Here is a 17,842-nt window from a genome sequence, read left to right on the forward strand (position 1 = left end):
AGCGGCTGAGGGTGGGAGGGGCGGGAGGAGGCCGTGGCTTTGTTCCGCGGTCCTGGGCGCTGGGGGGCGGTGTGAGCGGCGCGGCCGCCCGCCGGGAGGCGTCTGTCCTGCCAGCCGCGCCGCCGCCCAGCCTCGCGGAAGGAGGAAGTGGCAGCTGGTTGCGGGGCGCCTCTCCCCGCGCTAGCGGCGCCGAGCCTGACCCAGACCCTGGCTCGTGCTGGCGACCGGCCTCCCCGAGACCCTGCTCCGCGCTGGCTGCCGGTGTCTGCCGCGGCCCGGTAACCGCGCGCCCCAACGGCCCTGGAGAACGGCGCGGGGGGAGGCGTGGGGACCTCGCCGAAATGCCGCGGGCTCTGCGGGGGGGGGGGGGGTGTGTCTGTCTCCCTCCCAGCCCCCCCCCCCCACTCGCTGCCGCTCTAGCGCAGAGGGTTTGTGCGGCGGGGGTGTGAAGCCCACGAGCTTCTTTTTCCCATTGGTGCCGGAGCTGTGAGACCCCCGCCCATGGGAGCGGCCCCCGGCCGGGGAAAGTTGTCCGGTGCGTAAAGTTTCGTGTCTAATTTCCACCACTTGCCTCTAGGGGGCGTCGGACCCTCTGCGTGGCCGGAGCTTCTGCCAACCCCCCGGGAGTGCAATGAGGTAGGGTCTCGCTGGCACGTGCTTGCTGAGGCTGCGGCGTGGCTCAGCTATACCTGGGAGCTCGCCTTTGTGATTTTTGAGGCTGGAGGTGCTAGTAATAAATAGGCAGTTTTCAAGCCCAAGTGTTCGGTTTCTGCCTGCTGAGCTGCTGCTCCATGGAGATCACACAGCTGTTGCTGCCATCATGTGAGATAATGTAGAAAGACTCATCAGTGCCACTTTCGATAATGCATTTGAATTCTGTTTATATTTCGGAGACAGTTTTCCTTGGCTGGATGTTTTTTTCAGTCCTAGTTTTATTTTAGCTGGCGCTCTACTTCATAAATAGATTATATAATTAACCTTTGTGGTTGTCACTTGCAAGAATATACTGATAGGGTTTTTGGCTGCCTTCAGTGTCTTTATTATACATGAGAATGAATAAGAACTGTTTTGTCTTTATCGGACAGTTTTGTGTTCTGTTTAGTACATGCCTGATTCCTTACTTAAAGGCTGATGTAATAGGGAGATCTGTCTCATTGGGGAGACTTGGGACATAATTGTGTTTTTATATTACTACTTAAAATAAGTAGATTAGGCCCAACATTTTGATTTATGGACTGTAATGATTTATTTTAAACACTCCTTTGTATTGAAAACCAAAGAGTGGTACATTGTATTAGTACAGAGGATCCTAAAAGAAAACAGAACTTGCCAGATCAGAGCAGACCACTGATTCATTTACTTTTGTACAGCTGTCTCTGATTGAAAGTGACCAGAGCCAAATGTTTCAGAGGAAGTCTGAAGAAGCTTCATATTTCTTGGGGGAATTTTGTGCCACTGTGCATGTGCAGAATTAATTTCCCTTGCAGAAACTGGTTACCTGATAAGCATGGCAGTGAAGCTAATGCTTACCAAATAACCAGTTAACTGTTTAACCTTTAACATCACCAGGGCTTGACAAACTGCTGCAAAATCTGCTCACCAGTCCCGCACTGCACATGCGCAAGACCCGCATTGCGCATGCGTGCGCTGTCGGTGAACGGGACGACTGGCTAAAATCTACTTACCATAGGCGAGTAGATTCAATGATTTGTCGAGCCCTGAACACATCACTAATTCTGACTGGGAAGCAAAAGGAAACTGTGAGAGAGGTCACATGTCCCTCTCCAGCAGCAATGTCAAGCAGGCATAGCAGAAGCAGCCAGGAGAAACATAAATCACTGCCAGGTGGGTGGCTGGGCTAGGTGAAATTTCAAGGCTGTCCCTTTCACTTGCTGTTACAGCGCACCTGGTTCAGAGGGCTGGGGCTCTAGTGTGTTTCTGGAGCACGTCCAGCGCTTGTGCTGCGTCAGGGTAGGGTGCAGCCTCACCAGTGAGTTTGTCCTGAAGGGAAGGGAGGCTTCAGGGTGATCCCAATCTTCATGCAACCAGTGGCTTATGTTCCTGTTGGGAGGCAGGTTTTGCGCATACCCCTTGATCGTGTTGTGCCTGCCCTGCAGAGGCATGGGCAAAGAGAATGCACTATGGGGAAGTTGTAGGGTGTCTTGGCCAGGAATGCCATTTAGGGAGTGCAGGGTGCCCAGTAGTGGTGGAGGACCTTAAGGTACCCTATGGTGCAGTATGGTGTTGGAGTTTGGGAGGAGGTCAATGTGGTGGATTAGAAGAGTCAAATCTCCATAAAAGTAGAGGTGAGATCATAGGGATATGCCCTGGGGAAAGGGACAGTGAGTGTGGGAGGAGTAGCTAGGGGTGCTGCATATTTTTGATGTTGGTAGGGACAGCCTGACTCAGAGCCCCTGTTGAGCATACTCTATCCTGGGTTTGCAAGAGCTGAACAAGACTTTGTTAGAATTTTTTCCTGCTGCTGCTGTGATGCTAGGCACTGGAACTGAGAGTGGAAGATAGAGTAAGCGATAGAAGTTGCCTTCTTGCTAGCACACAGCCAGCATTGCATTGGAGAAGGAAGCAGTCTGACTTAGATGCAGTAGTGGGTAGAGGAGTTGGAGCAGGAGCTGGGGGCTCAGATAGGAGTCTAAAGGTTGGAGAGGGCATCGAAGGAGCCAGGCATTGTAAGAGAATAGGGAAGATAGCAAACAAGACATGAGACATAATTCTTTCACTGTATTCCGGGCTGGTTAGACCTCACCTGGAGTATTGTGTCACATTTCAGGAAAGCTGTGTCAAATTGGAGATAGCTCAGAGAAGAGCAGCAAAAATGATTAAATGTCTAAAAAACATTATCTATGATAGATGATTGAAATAATTGTTTTTTTTTAGTTTGGATAAGAGAAAACTGAGAGGGGACATAACAGCTTTCAAGTACCTTAAATGTTGTTGAAAGGAGGAGGGGAAAAAATTATTCTCCTTAACCTCTGATGACCGGATAAGAAACAGTAGGCTTAAATTGTGGTAAGGGAGGGTTAGATTGAACATGAGAAAAAACTTCCTAACTGTCAGTGTTGTTAAGCATTGGAATAAATTACCTACAGAGATTGTGGAATCTCCATCGCTGGAGATTTTTAAGATCAGGTTAGACAAACCCCTGTTAATGATGGTCTAGATCAGCGTTGGGCAACCAAGAATAGGGAGTGGGCTGCATTAATGGCCCTCCCTTCACTTCACTGGGCTGCAGTACTCTGTGGAGCATGCAAATCTGATTCACATTTTGTCCTCGCTCTTCCCCCTGCCTCCCAGATCTGGAACAGCCACGACCAGCTTTGAAGAACTGGGAGGGAAGGGAAGAAGTAGGAAGTGCAGGGTTCCAGTGCCGCTGTGGGAGAGTGGAATAGACAGGGTCTGCAGACTGCAGGTGAAGCTGCAGTGGGCTCCAGGTTGCCTAACACTGGTCTAGATGGTGCTTGGTCCTGCCATGTGTGCAGGGAACTGGACTTTATAATCTCTCAAGATTCCGTCCAGTTCTGTGATTCTGTATTAGGAGCAGGAGACAGGATTTATAAGGAAATAGAATGGGGGTCAGTTAGAAGTTAAGTAGGAGTTGTGTGGGTCGCAATGGAGAAAAGCAGGTGAGAAGTATAGGAGCAGAAGGGAGGGATAGGGACAGGTTGTAGGGACAAAGGATATGTAATAGGGATTTGAAAGTGTAACCGTGTACACAGTTAACTGATGAGCCTAGATTAATTGGTTAACCTTTATGGCAGGCTTCTGGTATGTGTAGGGAGCCTGCGTACATTGCACAAACAGGCTAAACTGAAGTTACATGGGTAATGATGCTAGCATTTTCTAGCATTTTGATGCTTGTGTTTGCAATCTTAATATTCTTCTAATGTAGTTTTTTTAAACATAAAGCTGATCCATGTTACATCTGTGCCTTAGCAAGAGCTTTGCTGCTGCCTAGCTATGTGTTCAGCTCCCTCACAAATCTGCTTTGCTAGCAAACTCATAACGACTCTACTAATCCAAACCTTGTATTGCAAATAACAATAAGAAAACCCCAACTCCTGAATTCTGTAGAGGCATAGCTGCAAAATCTAGTTCCTCTCACTGGGACACTTCTGTAGGGCTGGCTTGCCATGAGTATTTGGGAAAGGGTGAGGCCCCAGTCCTTACTTTTCCCTTTCTGATGACCAAAGGAAGGGTATAAAGTGTGCGGAGAGCAAGTGAGATGTAAACATGTATGGTGGTGGAGCTTTGTGGGAAATTCTGCCTTTACATACTGATGCTTTGGTATAATCTAGCTGTGCTCTCAGCAAGCAGTGTATGTGAGTAGCTTATCCAGGGACTTGCCTGGGCAAGTTAGGCAACATTGGAAAACAACTAGTTGGTGAAACTTGACAGTTTTGAACTCTTGTCTTTGGGGAGACTTACTCAGTTATGATAAATAACTCTTTGTATGGTTCACTGCAATATTTGAAAAGTGCCTTGTCCTTGAGACATTATATTAATTGGTATATGTGTCAAAAACATCACTAACTTGTTTGTTTTTCCTCTTGAAAAGTTAATATATATTTGATTGCTAAAAAATGGGAACGTCAGTTGATCTGCAAAGAATTTGTGTATTGAACATTGTCTAATTTCACAATTAAAATATGAAATGTCTCAATTTCAGTCATGCTTTAAGTACAAATTTAAATACAACTTTAATGGCGGAGCCACTTAAGTGTCCCAATTATACATAATTTGGCGTGTAGTAGGAGTGTGTTCTTTTTGATAACGTGAACACATTAATAGGGTTTTTGGGTAAGATTTTGAATATACTGGTAATGTTTCACATTTATTGTACAGTATGCTTCTAAAATCCAAACACTAATACCCGTCTTTCATTTGCCAAAAAAAAAAAGAAAAGCTACTTACGTGTGTTATACTATAAAACAGTGTATTTCAGTCTTTCCGGAATAGTGTATCCCTTTCATGAGTCAATTTATCTTGCATCTCCCCAAGTTGCAACTCAAAAATTATTTGCTTTCAAAATAAAATATAAAAGTACAAAAGTGTCACAGCACACTATTGCTAAAAAAAACTCCTTACTCTCTAATTTTTACTATATAATTATAAAATAATTGGAATATAAATATTGTATTTACATTTCAGTGTATAGTATATAGCACAATATAAACAAGTCATTTAATTTAGTTTAGCTTGATTTTGCTAGTGCTTTTTACATAGCATGTTGTAAAACTAGCCAAGCATCTAGATGAGTTGATATATATTTCTGGTTGAGAATCACTGCTAAAGGAGATGATGATAGAGGATTTCATTTTGTTTCCTTAATTTACAGGCAGTCCCTGAGTTACGCGGATCCGACTTATGTTGGATCCGCACTTACGAACGGGGCTTTTCTCGCCCGGAACTCGCGGGCGGCGGGACCACCCAGACGCACAGTGGTCCCACCACCGCGTCCTCCAGGGCGAGAAAAGCTGCTTGGGGTGTCCCTGTTCTGCTGGGGGGGTCCCCAGCAGACCAGGGACACCCCGAGCAAAGCCTTGGAGGCGGCGGGGGTCCCACGCCTCTGCGGCTTTGCTTGGGGTGTCCCTGGCCTGCTAGGGACCCCTCCCAGCAGACCAGGGACACCCCGAGCAGACCAGGGACACCCGGAGCAAAGCCGCAGAGGCGGCGGGGTCCCGCGCCTCCAAGGCTTTGCTCCGGAGCAAAGCCGCAGAGGTGCGGGACCCCACCACCTCCAAGGCTTTGCTCCGGGTGTCCCTGGTCTGCTGGGGACCCCCCCCCCAGCGGACCAGGGACACCCGGAGCAAAGCCGCAGAGGCGCGGGACCCCGCCGCCCCCGCGGCTTTGCTCCGGGTCTCCCTGGTCTGCTGGGGGGGGAAGGGGACGCAGCTAGTGCGCCCCCCCCCCCCCCCCCCCAGCAAACCAGGCTTTTGTTGTGGACGCCTGGGGTAGAGCTGCTGGGGTGCTGCCGGGTTGGTCCTGGGGGGACCTACCTGGCAGCGCCCCAGCTGTTCTGTCCCAGGCTCCAGATTCAGCCGCTGTTGAAACTGATCAGTGGCTGATTCCAGGAAGCTGGGGGCAGAGCAACTCTGCCTCCGGCTTCCTGTAGTCAGCCCCATGTCAGTTTCAGCAGCAGCAGCTGAATCTGGAGCCAGTTCCGACTTATGTACAAATTCAACTTAAGAACAAACCTATAGTCCCTATCTTGTACGTAACCCGGGGACTGCCTGTATTATGTTTATCAGCCGAGCTGGATATAAGCATCTGAGCATGGATGGTAATACAGATATCTAGGAGAGGGGTAATACAAATATCTTTATATAATGTTCTCAAGAAATACCAGTAATAGGCTGACATGTTGGTTGCTTGTGCAGTTTCTAGTGACGTAATTCATAACATGAACTTAACTGAAGATCAGCTATATTTCAGCTGCTGGAGTTAATGTTGGGGCTACTGTTGCCACTTGCTTTTTAAATGACATTACATAAAAGGAAATATATTTTGAAATCAATTTGTTTCTTACTGTCTTGACTAGCTCATGTTCCTGTGCAAATTTATTTTTACTGCACTGAAGAAAAATGGATGTGAAGTCTCGAAATCATTTGCTTCTGAATCATGAAGCATTGGAAAGAGACATCAAGACCTCTTACATTATGGATCATATGATTGCTGATGAAGTACTAACATTACAGGAGGAGGAGAAAGTAAAAGCACAGGTAAAATACATATCTTAATCAATTTCCTGTTCTCAGACTGATCAACATGTTTTAGAATACTTGTTTGAATAAACTTCTGACATCTTAGGCCATGATTCAGCAATATACCCAAACACATGTCTAACTTCATGTAGGGCTACTTACATGCTCAAAGTTAACTGTGTGTTTGAATATCTTGCTAAATTCAAGTCTTAATGCAAGTTCATTATCTGACCTGTATTAGCAACAAGTGTTCCTGGCGATAAGAAGCACAGTATTTAACTAGCTAGGTGTTGGAACTAGATCTAATAAGTCTCTCAAAATTTTTGAGATTTTATATAATAAATTTTTATTTTTTTGCTTCTGTTAGACTACGCAGAGGGAGCGAGCTGCTATGCTAATAAAAATTATTCTTGCAAAAGATAATTATTCATACATATCCTTCTATAATGCACTGCTTCATGAAGGGTACAAAGACCTGGCTGCTCTTCTTCAGGATGGAATACCTATCCTCTCTTGTAAAGGAAACAAGTCTATGGATGGAGGTACTTCATATGGTCAGTATAACTCTTTCATTCTTTAGTCTTGAAGATAGACTTAAATCCTGGTTTAATTCCTTCAAAATGAATAAGTGTACGGCTTCTTGAGACAGTTTAATTTGGTATGGCACTAGCCAATGTTTCCATATTTCATCTGACATACAGGGTGGGAAAGAGAGTGAGTGGTCTTATATGAAATTGGTGTAGTTTCATGTTCAGTAATTTTATTTTAAGAAATTTTCTGTTGATTATTATTTAAATGAAGGCTAACATGTCCCATATTTCCATTTAAATCCAAAGACTTGACTGTGAAGAAGTAGTCAAGAGGAAGAGCTTTGTTGTAAGCATATTTTAAAGAAGCTGAATTTGAGTATAGAAGTAAAATTCTGAAAATCTTCTTGGAAACTTATTTCCTGCCCACAAAACTTTCTTTTATGTTAATTTAATACTTGGGGCATACTAAAAGTCCATTAATAGTTTATTCACATTTCTCATCTACCATAAGCGTGTGTTTAAAGTATAGACTTCAAATTGTCTTAAGTGCATTCCTAAACTGATTCAAACATCTTGTTGGCAGTAGTTGTGTTCTGTGACTGATGTGAAATGGGGCGATTGTCTCTGAGCAATCCTTAGTGGCATGAGCATTCATATAGCATTTGAAAATGTGCCATCAACCTTACTGTACTTTTATTGATTATCTAGGTCTAAAAATGTGTCATGGAGGGTGAGTTACTCCTTTATGCCACAGTGATCAGTCCTCTAGTTCACAGTGGAAATGTAATCATAGGCAGTGCAGTGTGAGAGAAGCCGATTCCTGTTTTGTAACCTTTATGTTTGTTCTGGGGACAAACAGTAGATTTCGGCAACTGATGATCTAGTAGTTTTTATAACAGAATTTGTTTTAAGAGCTGGGGGGAGATTGTTTAGACATTATTTCTGTTCTGTGTGTATGTTTTTAAATTTCAGTGAGGACAGTCCTCTGTGAAGGTGGAGTACCACAAAGACCAGTTGTATTTGTTACTCGTCCAAAACTAGTGAAAACAATTCAACAGAAACTGTGTAACTTAAGAAGTAATCCAGGTTGGGTCACTGTTTATGGAATGGCAGGTTGTGGGAAGTCTGTTTTAACAGCAGAAGCACTTCGGGATCACCATCTTTTGGAAGGTACTTTTAGCATTGTCATATAACTATTACAGGTGCCCATTCTTAATTTGTACAGGCAGTCCTCTGGCAAAGCCTCAGAAGCGCGGGACCCCGCCGCGGGTGCGGCTTTGCTCCCAGTGCCCCTGGTCTGCTGGGGACTGTTTCCAGCAGACCAGGGACACCGGGAGCAAAGCCGCAGCGGCGGCGGGTCCCGCGCCAGAGCAAAGCCTCAGAGGCGCAGCACCCCGCCGCTGCAGCTTTGCTCCCCGTGTCCCTGGTCTGCTGGGGGGGGGAGGGGCGCCGCTAGTGTTCGCCCCCTCCCCCCCCCAGCAGACCAGGCTTTTGTTGTGGACCCTGGGGCAGAGCAGCTGGGGCGCTGCCGGTTGGTCCCGCAGCGCCGCTCTGGGCACTACTGGACCAACCTGGCAGCACCCCAGCTGCTCTGCCCCAGGCATCCTGATTCAGCCGCTGCTGGTCAGTTTCAGCAGCAGCTGAATCAGGACGCCTGGGGCAGAGCTGCTGGGTGCTGCTGGGTTGGTCCAGTAGCGCCGAGGAGCGGCGCTACTGGACCAACCCAGCAGCACCCCAGCTGCTCTGCCCCAGGCGTCCCCAAGTCAGCTGCTGCTGAAACTGACCAGCGCTGACTACAGGAAGCCCGAGGCAGAGTTGCTCTGCCCCGGGCTTCCTGGAATCAGCCGCTGATCAGTTTCAGCAGCAGCTGACTTGGGGACTTGGGGTTCTTAAGTTGAATCTGTATGTAAGTCAGAACTGGCGGTCAGTTTCAGCAGCGGCTGAATCTGGATGCCAGTTCCGACTTACATACAGACTCAACTTAAGAACAAACCTACAGTCCCTATCTTGTACGTAACCCAGGGACTGCCTGTACATAACATTTTCATAAATCATTACTGAGCTTAAGTCCCATTGCAGGTAAATGGGATTCAGGCTTCTAAATGACATGTGCATTTCTGAAAAAAGTCATCTAGTATTTATAGTTTTGATACTCTGAAACCGTGTTTCTTAAACGTTTTAAGACTGAGGAACACCAAGGATTTTTGGTTGAGCCAAAAAAAAAAAAAAAGAGTCCGGGGGGGGGGGGGGGAGAGGGCAGGGGTGGAGTAAGTTATTGAGAGGCAAAAAAAGGTAGGGGGAAAGTTATTGAGCAAAAAAAAAAAAGTTGCCTGCCCCTTTAAGGGTGGCCCTTTTGAATTCTCTTGTTTTCCACAGTACACTTCCAACTGCCGGTGTGCCGCGGAACACAGTTTAAGAAACGCTGCACTAAAATCATTGGATGTAACTAGGTCATGGAAAAAGTCCTCAGAATTACTTTCCGATTCTGCATAGTAATTTTGGAATAAGGATATAAGCAGTTCACTCTGCTTTGGTTGATGTGCAAATGCATTTGAATTTAGAATTACGGAAGTATTTTATTCACATTTCAAAATATGTTTACCTAGTTTGACAGCTGCTTAGGAACCTAAAATTTATTTCCATCTTAGCTTTATGAAATATTTTCTTGATATAATTTTGATTATATTTATCACTAATTTGTCACTAATAGCAAATATGTGTCACCTAAAAATACTTATTTTAATTCTTCATTATCTTTTTCCTAGATTGCTTCCCAGGAGGGGTACATTGGATTTCTGTTGGAAAACAAGACAAGGCGGGACTTCTAATGAAACTCCAGAATATTTGTAGTAGACTAGACCAGGATTTCTCTCTTTCACAGAGGCCACCACTTAATATTGAAGAGGCTAAAGACCGTCTTCGTCTGCTGATGCTGCGCAAATACCCCAGGTACTATTGATGGGATAAATGATGTGTCTGAGGAATTAGGTTATATATAAGAAAACACAATCTTGGTCAAGTTATTTAGCCTTATTGTGACTCCTCTTTAAAACTTGTAAGAGGTTATAATGTGGTCACCTTTTAAATTCTTTCCAACCTAATCTTTGAATATCCTAGGAAGTAATGCAGTAGATTATAGAGGAAATGTTGTTTAAGGCAAAACTGAAGGATCTTCAAGAAGTTGGGTTACTCTTAAACATTTTATCAGGGCTCGACAAATCAGTGAATCTACTCGCCCGTGGCGAGTAGATTTCAGCCGGTCGCCCCGTTCACCAGCGGTGCGTGCATGCACAATGCGGGTCTTGTGAATGCGCAGTGCAGGGCTGACGAGTAGATTTCACTGCGGTTTGTCAAGCCCTGCATATTATGATGCTCAAATGAAAGGCCCCATATGAGGATTTTCCACTCTGTATGTGTGATGGGTTCAGAAAGGCATGCAAAAACTGAAATTAGACACACATGTAAAAGGATTTATAATATACACTGGAAGATTTACCCCGTGTTGCTTGGGTCCTTACCTCAAATATTTTTATTTTTCTTCATTTAAATAATTGTTCTGGGGTAGGACTGTGGATGAGGGGCTCGGTATGCAGCCCCAGGGAGAGAGGACTACTCTAGCCATCTGATCTGATCTAGCTCACTGACAGATCTGAAGGTTTGCCCATCCCTGGACTAGGAGGGGACACACGTTGTAATTTATGTAAGCTTATCTTACTGCATTCATCAGGGGCTTCTTGCATTCCTCCATTCCACCTCATAAGTTCCTTAAATGCCATTCCTGGGATTCTCCAGTCTCTCTTCTGGTTCGGGTTCTGTGTGTCTCCTTACCCTTATGTTGGGATCACTTGATTGCCTCTCATGGGTATTGTTTGTCACTCTTTTCCCCCATAGCAGAGTACACATTCTCCTATCAACACTAAGGGATCTTTTTCTTTCCTGCCATGCTGAGAGTTGTGTTTCTCTTTCCCTGCACTCCTGCTCCCCCAGTTCTTCCCAAAAGTCCCTTTCTTCCATCTCAATAGCAATGGATAGGTGCTGGCTGGTAAACTGTCTTCTCTTGCCATGGAGTAGATTTTTGTGGAGGTTGGATATCAGGAAGAAGTAGTGAAGCTTCATCTCCTTCCCTGCCTGCTGAGCCACCACCACATAGCTGTTACGTGGTTAGCAGTTCTGAAAGCAATTTGCTGTCTACAAGCTGGGATAATGTTATACTTAAATGGGTTAATGGGTGTCATCTACCATTTGTTTTTGTTGTTGTTTGATTTGATGAATAGAAAATTGCAGAGGTACTTTAGTCTGTAGTTGTGCTAATGAGATCACACGTGGCTCAATATGTCCTTCAGTGTTACATAGTTCTGACTTTCTTCAAAACAAATAGGGTTCCCTGCATTTTTGGAGTTTATTAGATGTGCTTCTCAAAAGTTACACTTCACAAACATACACATACAAATAGAGAGATGCTGTTGAGTGAGTGGAGGGTAAGCTTCTCAAGTTTGGAAAACATATATATATTTTTCTATCCTGAAAGGTATTAAGAAGAAAAATTTCGAAATGCTTGCCTAATAATTCATTTGTGACAGAGATACAGCCATAAATTACAAGCAAAGTTGTATATTTTCCCTATTGACAAAGTGGTGAATGGCAAAACGTTTACAGTAATTAATTATTTTTTGAGATATTTGGCTTCAAAACACATCATTCTTTCCTGAATTGCAATATTTAATGCGACTTACAGATAGCATTTTAATAATGAAATAACTTTCCAGAATACTTTTTTGAGAAGTGGCTAGTTGACCCTAATTTTTTTTCCTGGTTTAGGTGTCTCCTAGTTCTGGATGACATTTGGGATTCCTGGGTATTAAAAGCTTTTGATAATCAGTGTCAAGTTCTTATTACCAGTAGGGATAGGAGTGTAACTGACTCAGTGACTGGTAAGAATTGTTTTCTTCCCTTGCCTAGGTTTTGATACATATGTATGTTTTTAAAGCTATTCAACTTTTGATTTAAATGTTTGCATTCCTTTTGAAAGGAACCGCTTTTTTCTTTTTCACTTCAGTTATAAAAATAATTTGTCAGGTGTGCTCTACCTCTCTTGGGTGCAAGTGGCTAATGTAATAGGGGATTTAAAGTACACAGAACTGGTAGAGTTGTCTGCTACACTCCAGTTCCATAAGTTTATGCATGGGAAAATGTTATGTACTATTAACATAAAACAGTATGTTATGAATCTGACATGTTGCCTGGAATCTACTCTTTCTGATTTCTCCAAATCATTTTGCAGCTTGTCTTTTCTGCTAGTGTTGGTGGAATACCTGATCATAGTTCATTTGTCTTTTTAAATTATAATATTAACTAACTCCCAAATTGCTCTTGCAGTCCCACTTGATAGCATTCTCTACTTGGAAGTCTTTTTGCAAGTAATTAATTTTCTGTTATTCACCTGATTTCTAATAATCCATGTTAATAACACATACTATTAAAACTAAATATCAACCAGTTAACAATATGAATCAGAGTTCAAAAATTTGCTAGTTATGTTAGATGCCTTTGTCTGTGGGTGTGCAACTTGAGACTATTACTTTCAGAGGATCAGTATTTAACAATTTTGAAAATCTAGACCCCTTGAAGTTTCTCACATTGAATGCCCAAAATCACCACTTGCTTTTGAAATTCATGCCCACAACACAGTTCTACATTAAATATATTTTATCTACAGGCAGTCCCCGGGTTACGTACAAGATAGGGACTGTAGGTTTGTTCTTAAGTTGAATCTGTATGTAAGTCGGAACTGGCGTCCAGATTCAGCTGCTGCTGAAACTGATCAGTTTCAACAGCGGCTGAATCTGGACGCCAGTTCTGACTTACATACAGATTAAATTTAAGCACTCCAGGCATCCCCAAGTCAGCTGCTGCTGAAACTGATCAGCGGCTGATTCCAGGAAGCCCGGGGCAGGGGCTTCCTGTAGTCAGCCACTGGTCAGTTTCAGCAGCGGCTGACTTGGGGACGCCTGGGGCAGAGCAGCTGGGGTGCTGCTGGGTTGGTTCAGTAGCGCCGCCGCTCCTCGGCGCTACTGGACCAACCCAGCAGCACCCCAGCTGCTCTGCCCCAGGCGTCCTGATTCAGCCACTGCTGAAACTGACCAGCAGTGGCTGAATCAGGACGCCTGGGGCAGAGCAGCTGGGGTGCTGCCGGGTTGGTCCAGTAGCGCCCATAGCGGCGCTATGGGACCAACCGGCAGCGCCCCAGCTGCTGTACCACAGGCGTCCGGAGCAAAGCCATGGAGCACGGGGGCAGCGGGACAGCCCAGACGCGCTGTGGCTGTCCTGCTGCCCTCGGGCTCCGTGGCTTTGCTCTGCTTTGCTCCCCGTCCCCCTGGTTTGCAGACCAGGGGGATGGGGAGCAAAGCGGCGGAACACGCGGGCAGCGGACAGCCCAGAAACGTCTGGGCTGTCCGCTGACCGCGTGCTCCGTGGCTTTGCTTCCTCTCCCTGGCCTGCTGGAGACCAGGGAGAGGGAGGGGCCCCGTTTGTAACTGCGGATCCGACATAAGTCGGATCCGCGTAACTCGGGGACTGCCTGTACTAGCTACTTTGTGGCTTTTGCATAACCCTTTAATACAGACATCATGTAATTGCATGCTGCTTGCAAAGGTGCATTTAGTGAACTCATGGTCAGATTGGCTAGTAATCTCATTTTTTTCCCTTCCTCACCTTGTTAAGAACAGTTGCAGAACATAATTTCCGCCTTCCCTAGGCTGTGGGATATTTTTCCTACTCAGTATATTTTAGTTTTATTGTTGTGGTTCTGATATTTCATTCACTAAAACTCTTAAAATTCTTAGATATGTTTTTGTTCAAACCTATTCAGATTTGTATATGATTTCCTCTATTTTCTTTTTATTATCCTCCCTGATGTGTATTGCTGTTTGTGCCACAAGAAAGAACGCTATAGTTTTAGATTTATTTTTAAAGTGTAAACATGTTTATTACTAAGAAAATTTGCCTTCAGTTAGTGCCTTTCAGATTTACGAGTTATCTTTGGTGTGCTGCTTTCTGTTTCCTTCCTTAAGCTGATGTTTGCCAAAGTCTATCCCTCTTGAAATAAGGGATAAGGGATCTTTCGGAAAAGGCTTTATTTTTCGAAAGATCAGCGTCTAGACTGGCGCTTTTCTCCGACAAAGCTCCGTGCCGAAAAAAAGCAACAGCCATTTTTATGCTAATGAAGCGCGGGAGATTTAAATCCCCGCTCCATTAGCAATTGCGATACGTCTAATTTAAATCCCTTTTCCGAAAAAGGGATGTAGTCTAGACGTAGCCTTAGGTTTGGGCTTCTATAATATATAACTCTTTGGAATGGGAACTTGTTTAGCAAATTTACATACTGTACCATTTCATAAATATTTATGGCATGACATAAGCAACAAAAAACACACTTGCAAAATCTGTAGTCAGTGATGTTTTACTTAAGCTGCCAACCTTCACTATGTTTTCTTAATCTATTTTAAATGCTAACTTTATTGGGTGGGGAAGGAGATGGCCTGAATACTAAACTATAGTCTAATAATTATCACTGCAACAATTTTGTACTTATTACATATCGGTTTGATAAGTGTAATTTATGCTCCTTTCCCCATCAATCTAGGTACAAAAGTACTTTAGTGACATACAAAGAAGGAAGAGCCAAGTCTTTAAGCACACACGTTATTTAAAGTTTTTGTTTGGTAGTCCTTTAACCTTTTGCACACAAGCTAATTTAAATACTTCAGATACTTCTTACTAAGTTTTTGTTTTTACTTAATTTAAATCTCCAGGCAATAAATATGAAGTTTCTGTGGAGAGTGGATTAGCACACGATAAAGGACTAGAAATTTTATCTCTGTTTGTTAATATGAAAATAACAGATTTGCCAGAAGAAGCTGATAGTATTGTAAGGGAATGCAAAGGTATGTAGTTTTAATTTTTACAATTAGAAATATTTTTATTTTTTAGTTTCTGCTTTATAGAAATAAAGTAAGGAACACTAAGTCTGTACTACAGCATTGTTTTAAATGAACAACAAAATGAATGTTTATCTTGGCTTTTGAGTATACAGCTTTTTCTGCCTCCTTTCTCATTCTGTGTAGAGTATGTACAGGAAGAGTATTCAGATGAGTTCTCAAAAGTTTCATACACATAAATAAAGTGCATATCTTGTTCACTTTGCCTCCAGCATCCCAAGATGTTTGTCGAAGAAACAAGAACCTGACCTGACTTCCTCATCAATGTCTGTATTAAATTGTTAAGCAATAAATTTCAAGATTTTAAACTTTTTTTATTCATGTTTTTCAGGTTCCCCTCTTGTTGTGTCATTGATAGGTGCACTATTACGAGATTTCCCTAATCGATGGGAATATTACCTCAGACAGCTGCAGAATAAGCAATTTAAAAGAATAAGGAAATCATCGTCTTATGATTACGAAGCACTTGATGAAGCCATGTCCATGAGTGTTGAAATGTTAAATGAAAAATTTCAAGACTATTATAAAGATCTTTCTGTCCTTCAAAAGGATGTTAAGGTGCCAACTAAGGTAATAAAAGCAAAACTGAAGAGTTTTATAGTTGTTATTGAGATTCAACTACTCACTTTGACTAAAAGTAATAGTTTTTCTTTTCCTTTTAATATGTATGACCTAATGAAAAGAATTTATCACCAGTGTGATTTTAAAAAGTAACAGCATCTTAGTTTGATATTTAAGAAGTTGTACCTGAAGAGCTGTTGAAATACGCTTGAACCTCTTTAATCTGGCAACCTTGAAAAATAGGCTGTGCTGGATTATGGAATTTTCTGGATCATGGATGTTTGCCATAATGAAGGGTAAAAAAGTCTATTACTAAAGCTTTTGTATTTACAAACCGTTATAGAGAACTTTACATGTATGTATAACATGTCATAAGATAAATCCTTAATGCACTGTATTTAAACTGTTGTTGGGAGTTGGGTGTACAGATTCTGGGAGGCAGGAGCAGGGTGGGAATGGGGCCGGGGGGAGAGGTAGGGTGCAGGAGTGTGCTGGGGTGGCGTCTAGGATGGTGTAGGAGTGTGCTTGGGTTGGGGGGGTCTGGTCTGGAAGGGAGGGAGGATGTAGGAATGTGCTGGGGGTGTGGGATCTGGGAGGTAGTGAGGGTGCATGAGGGGCATGGGTTTTGTGGGGTCTAGGCATAAGGAAGATGGGATTGGGGTGCTTATCTGGCATCCCACTTTCAGGGACACACGTGGCTCCATGCCTCCTGCCATTCCCATTGGCCATAATTCGAAGCCAATGGGAGTGGTGGTGGGGGGCAGCTTTCAGACATGTGCTTTACCACATTGCTGTTCCCCCAGTTGGGGGTAGATGAGAGTGGCAGCACACAGAACTGAGTCCTACCTGTGCCAGGCAGAACCCCCAGGCTGGATCCAAGCTACGGCTGGGCTGGCGTGCATCTGGCCTGCAATTGTAACTAGCGGGGAGCTGATGCTGGCATTCAAGCCATATGAAGGTCTGAACCATGGATGTTCCTGAATCACAGACACCCACATTAAGGAGGTTCAAATGTAATATAATACCTAGGCCTTATATAGCTCTTTTGATCAGACTTTATTGATTTAGCTAAAAGTTGAAAAAGCATATTGAAAGTGGTTAGCATTTGAGAGAGGTTGAGTAAATAAGCATGATCTTCATTGGTAAGAATGTGCAGATGAATGAAGGCAGATGGGTGAATTAATGGCAGGCTGCCACTTGATTAATTTAGCGCTTCTTCCCAGTGTTGTTTCGCTTACCTTTCTCATACTAGGCATTTCACTGGGCCCAGTGTGGGTTTACATGGCTCCCTACATATAACCAATAACATGGGGCAGACTCTCCTCAGCTTACCTTTAGGACTTGGCTCACTTCTGATTCTTTTTGTTCTACCCATATAAGGAGGTACTCAAGTGGTATCTAGATCTCTGAAGAGTTCCGGTCTCCCCTTTTCCTGAGCAAAATCCTGGGTCTAATTTAAGAACATTAGAATGGTTATACTGTGTCAGACAACACAGGTGCTCCAGTAGGAATGAAGAAAACAGGTAATCATCTCACCTGTTTCCAGCTTCTGGCAAACAGAAACTAGGAACACCACTCCTGCCCACCCTTGCTAATAGCCATTGATGGACCTATCCTTCAAGAACTTAGCTAGTTCTTTTTTGAACTGTTATAGTTTTGGTTTTCGCAACATCCTCTGGCAAGGAGGTTGACTGCGTTTTGTGTGAAAAAACACTTCCTTTTGTTTTTTTTTAAACCTGCTACCCATTAATTTCATTTGGTGACTTACAGTTCTTGTGTTATGAAGAGGAAACAAACTTTCTTATTTACTTTTTCCACTCCAGTCATAATGCTATAGACCTTTGTCATTCTCCCCTTAGTAGTCTCTTCTTCTAAGGTGAAAGGTCCCAATCTTACTAGTCTCTCCTCATACAGAAGCTGTTCCATACCCCTAATACATTTTGTTGCCCTTTTCTGAACCTTTTCCAGTTTGACTATTTCTTTTAAGATGGGGCAGCTACACGTGCATGCGGTATTCAAGATGGATTACCATACC

The 17,842-nt window shown here is 43.7% G+C and overlaps 1 protein-coding gene across 4 annotated transcripts in view; it reads left to right on the plus strand.

Annotated features, from left to right (window-relative positions):
• The first annotated feature begins 36 nt into the window (after nucleotides 1-36).
• The window catches only part of APAF1 (apoptotic peptidase activating factor 1), an 86,456-nt gene continuing 68,650 nt past the window's right edge, over nucleotides 37-17,842 (plus strand). The window contains exons 1-9 of one of the 4 annotated variants that reach the window (XM_075934030.2): nucleotides 37-278; nucleotides 578-636; nucleotides 6,557-6,737; nucleotides 7,087-7,273; nucleotides 8,222-8,419; nucleotides 10,015-10,198; nucleotides 12,068-12,180; nucleotides 15,061-15,192; nucleotides 15,578-15,816. In XM_075934030.2, coding sequence (XP_075790145.2) covers nucleotides 6,600-6,737; nucleotides 7,087-7,273; nucleotides 8,222-8,419; nucleotides 10,015-10,198; nucleotides 12,068-12,180; nucleotides 15,061-15,192; nucleotides 15,578-15,816 — 1,191 coding nt within the window. In that variant the 5' untranslated portion in view covers nucleotides 37-278; nucleotides 578-636; nucleotides 6,557-6,599. Of the gene's footprint in view, nucleotides 536-577; nucleotides 637-6,556; nucleotides 6,738-7,086; nucleotides 7,274-8,221; nucleotides 8,420-10,014; nucleotides 10,199-12,067; nucleotides 12,181-15,060; nucleotides 15,193-15,577; nucleotides 15,817-17,842 lie in introns of all 4 variants that reach the window. The other 3 variants (XM_075934023.2, XM_075934001.2, XM_075934012.2) reach the window with 3 other exon arrangements.

Source organism: Pelodiscus sinensis, chromosome 1 (genome assembly GCF_052426305.1).
Source record: "Pelodiscus sinensis isolate ZL-2025 chromosome 1, ASM5242630v1, whole genome shotgun sequence".
Lineage (NCBI taxonomy): Eukaryota > Metazoa > Chordata > Testudines > Trionychidae > Pelodiscus > Pelodiscus sinensis.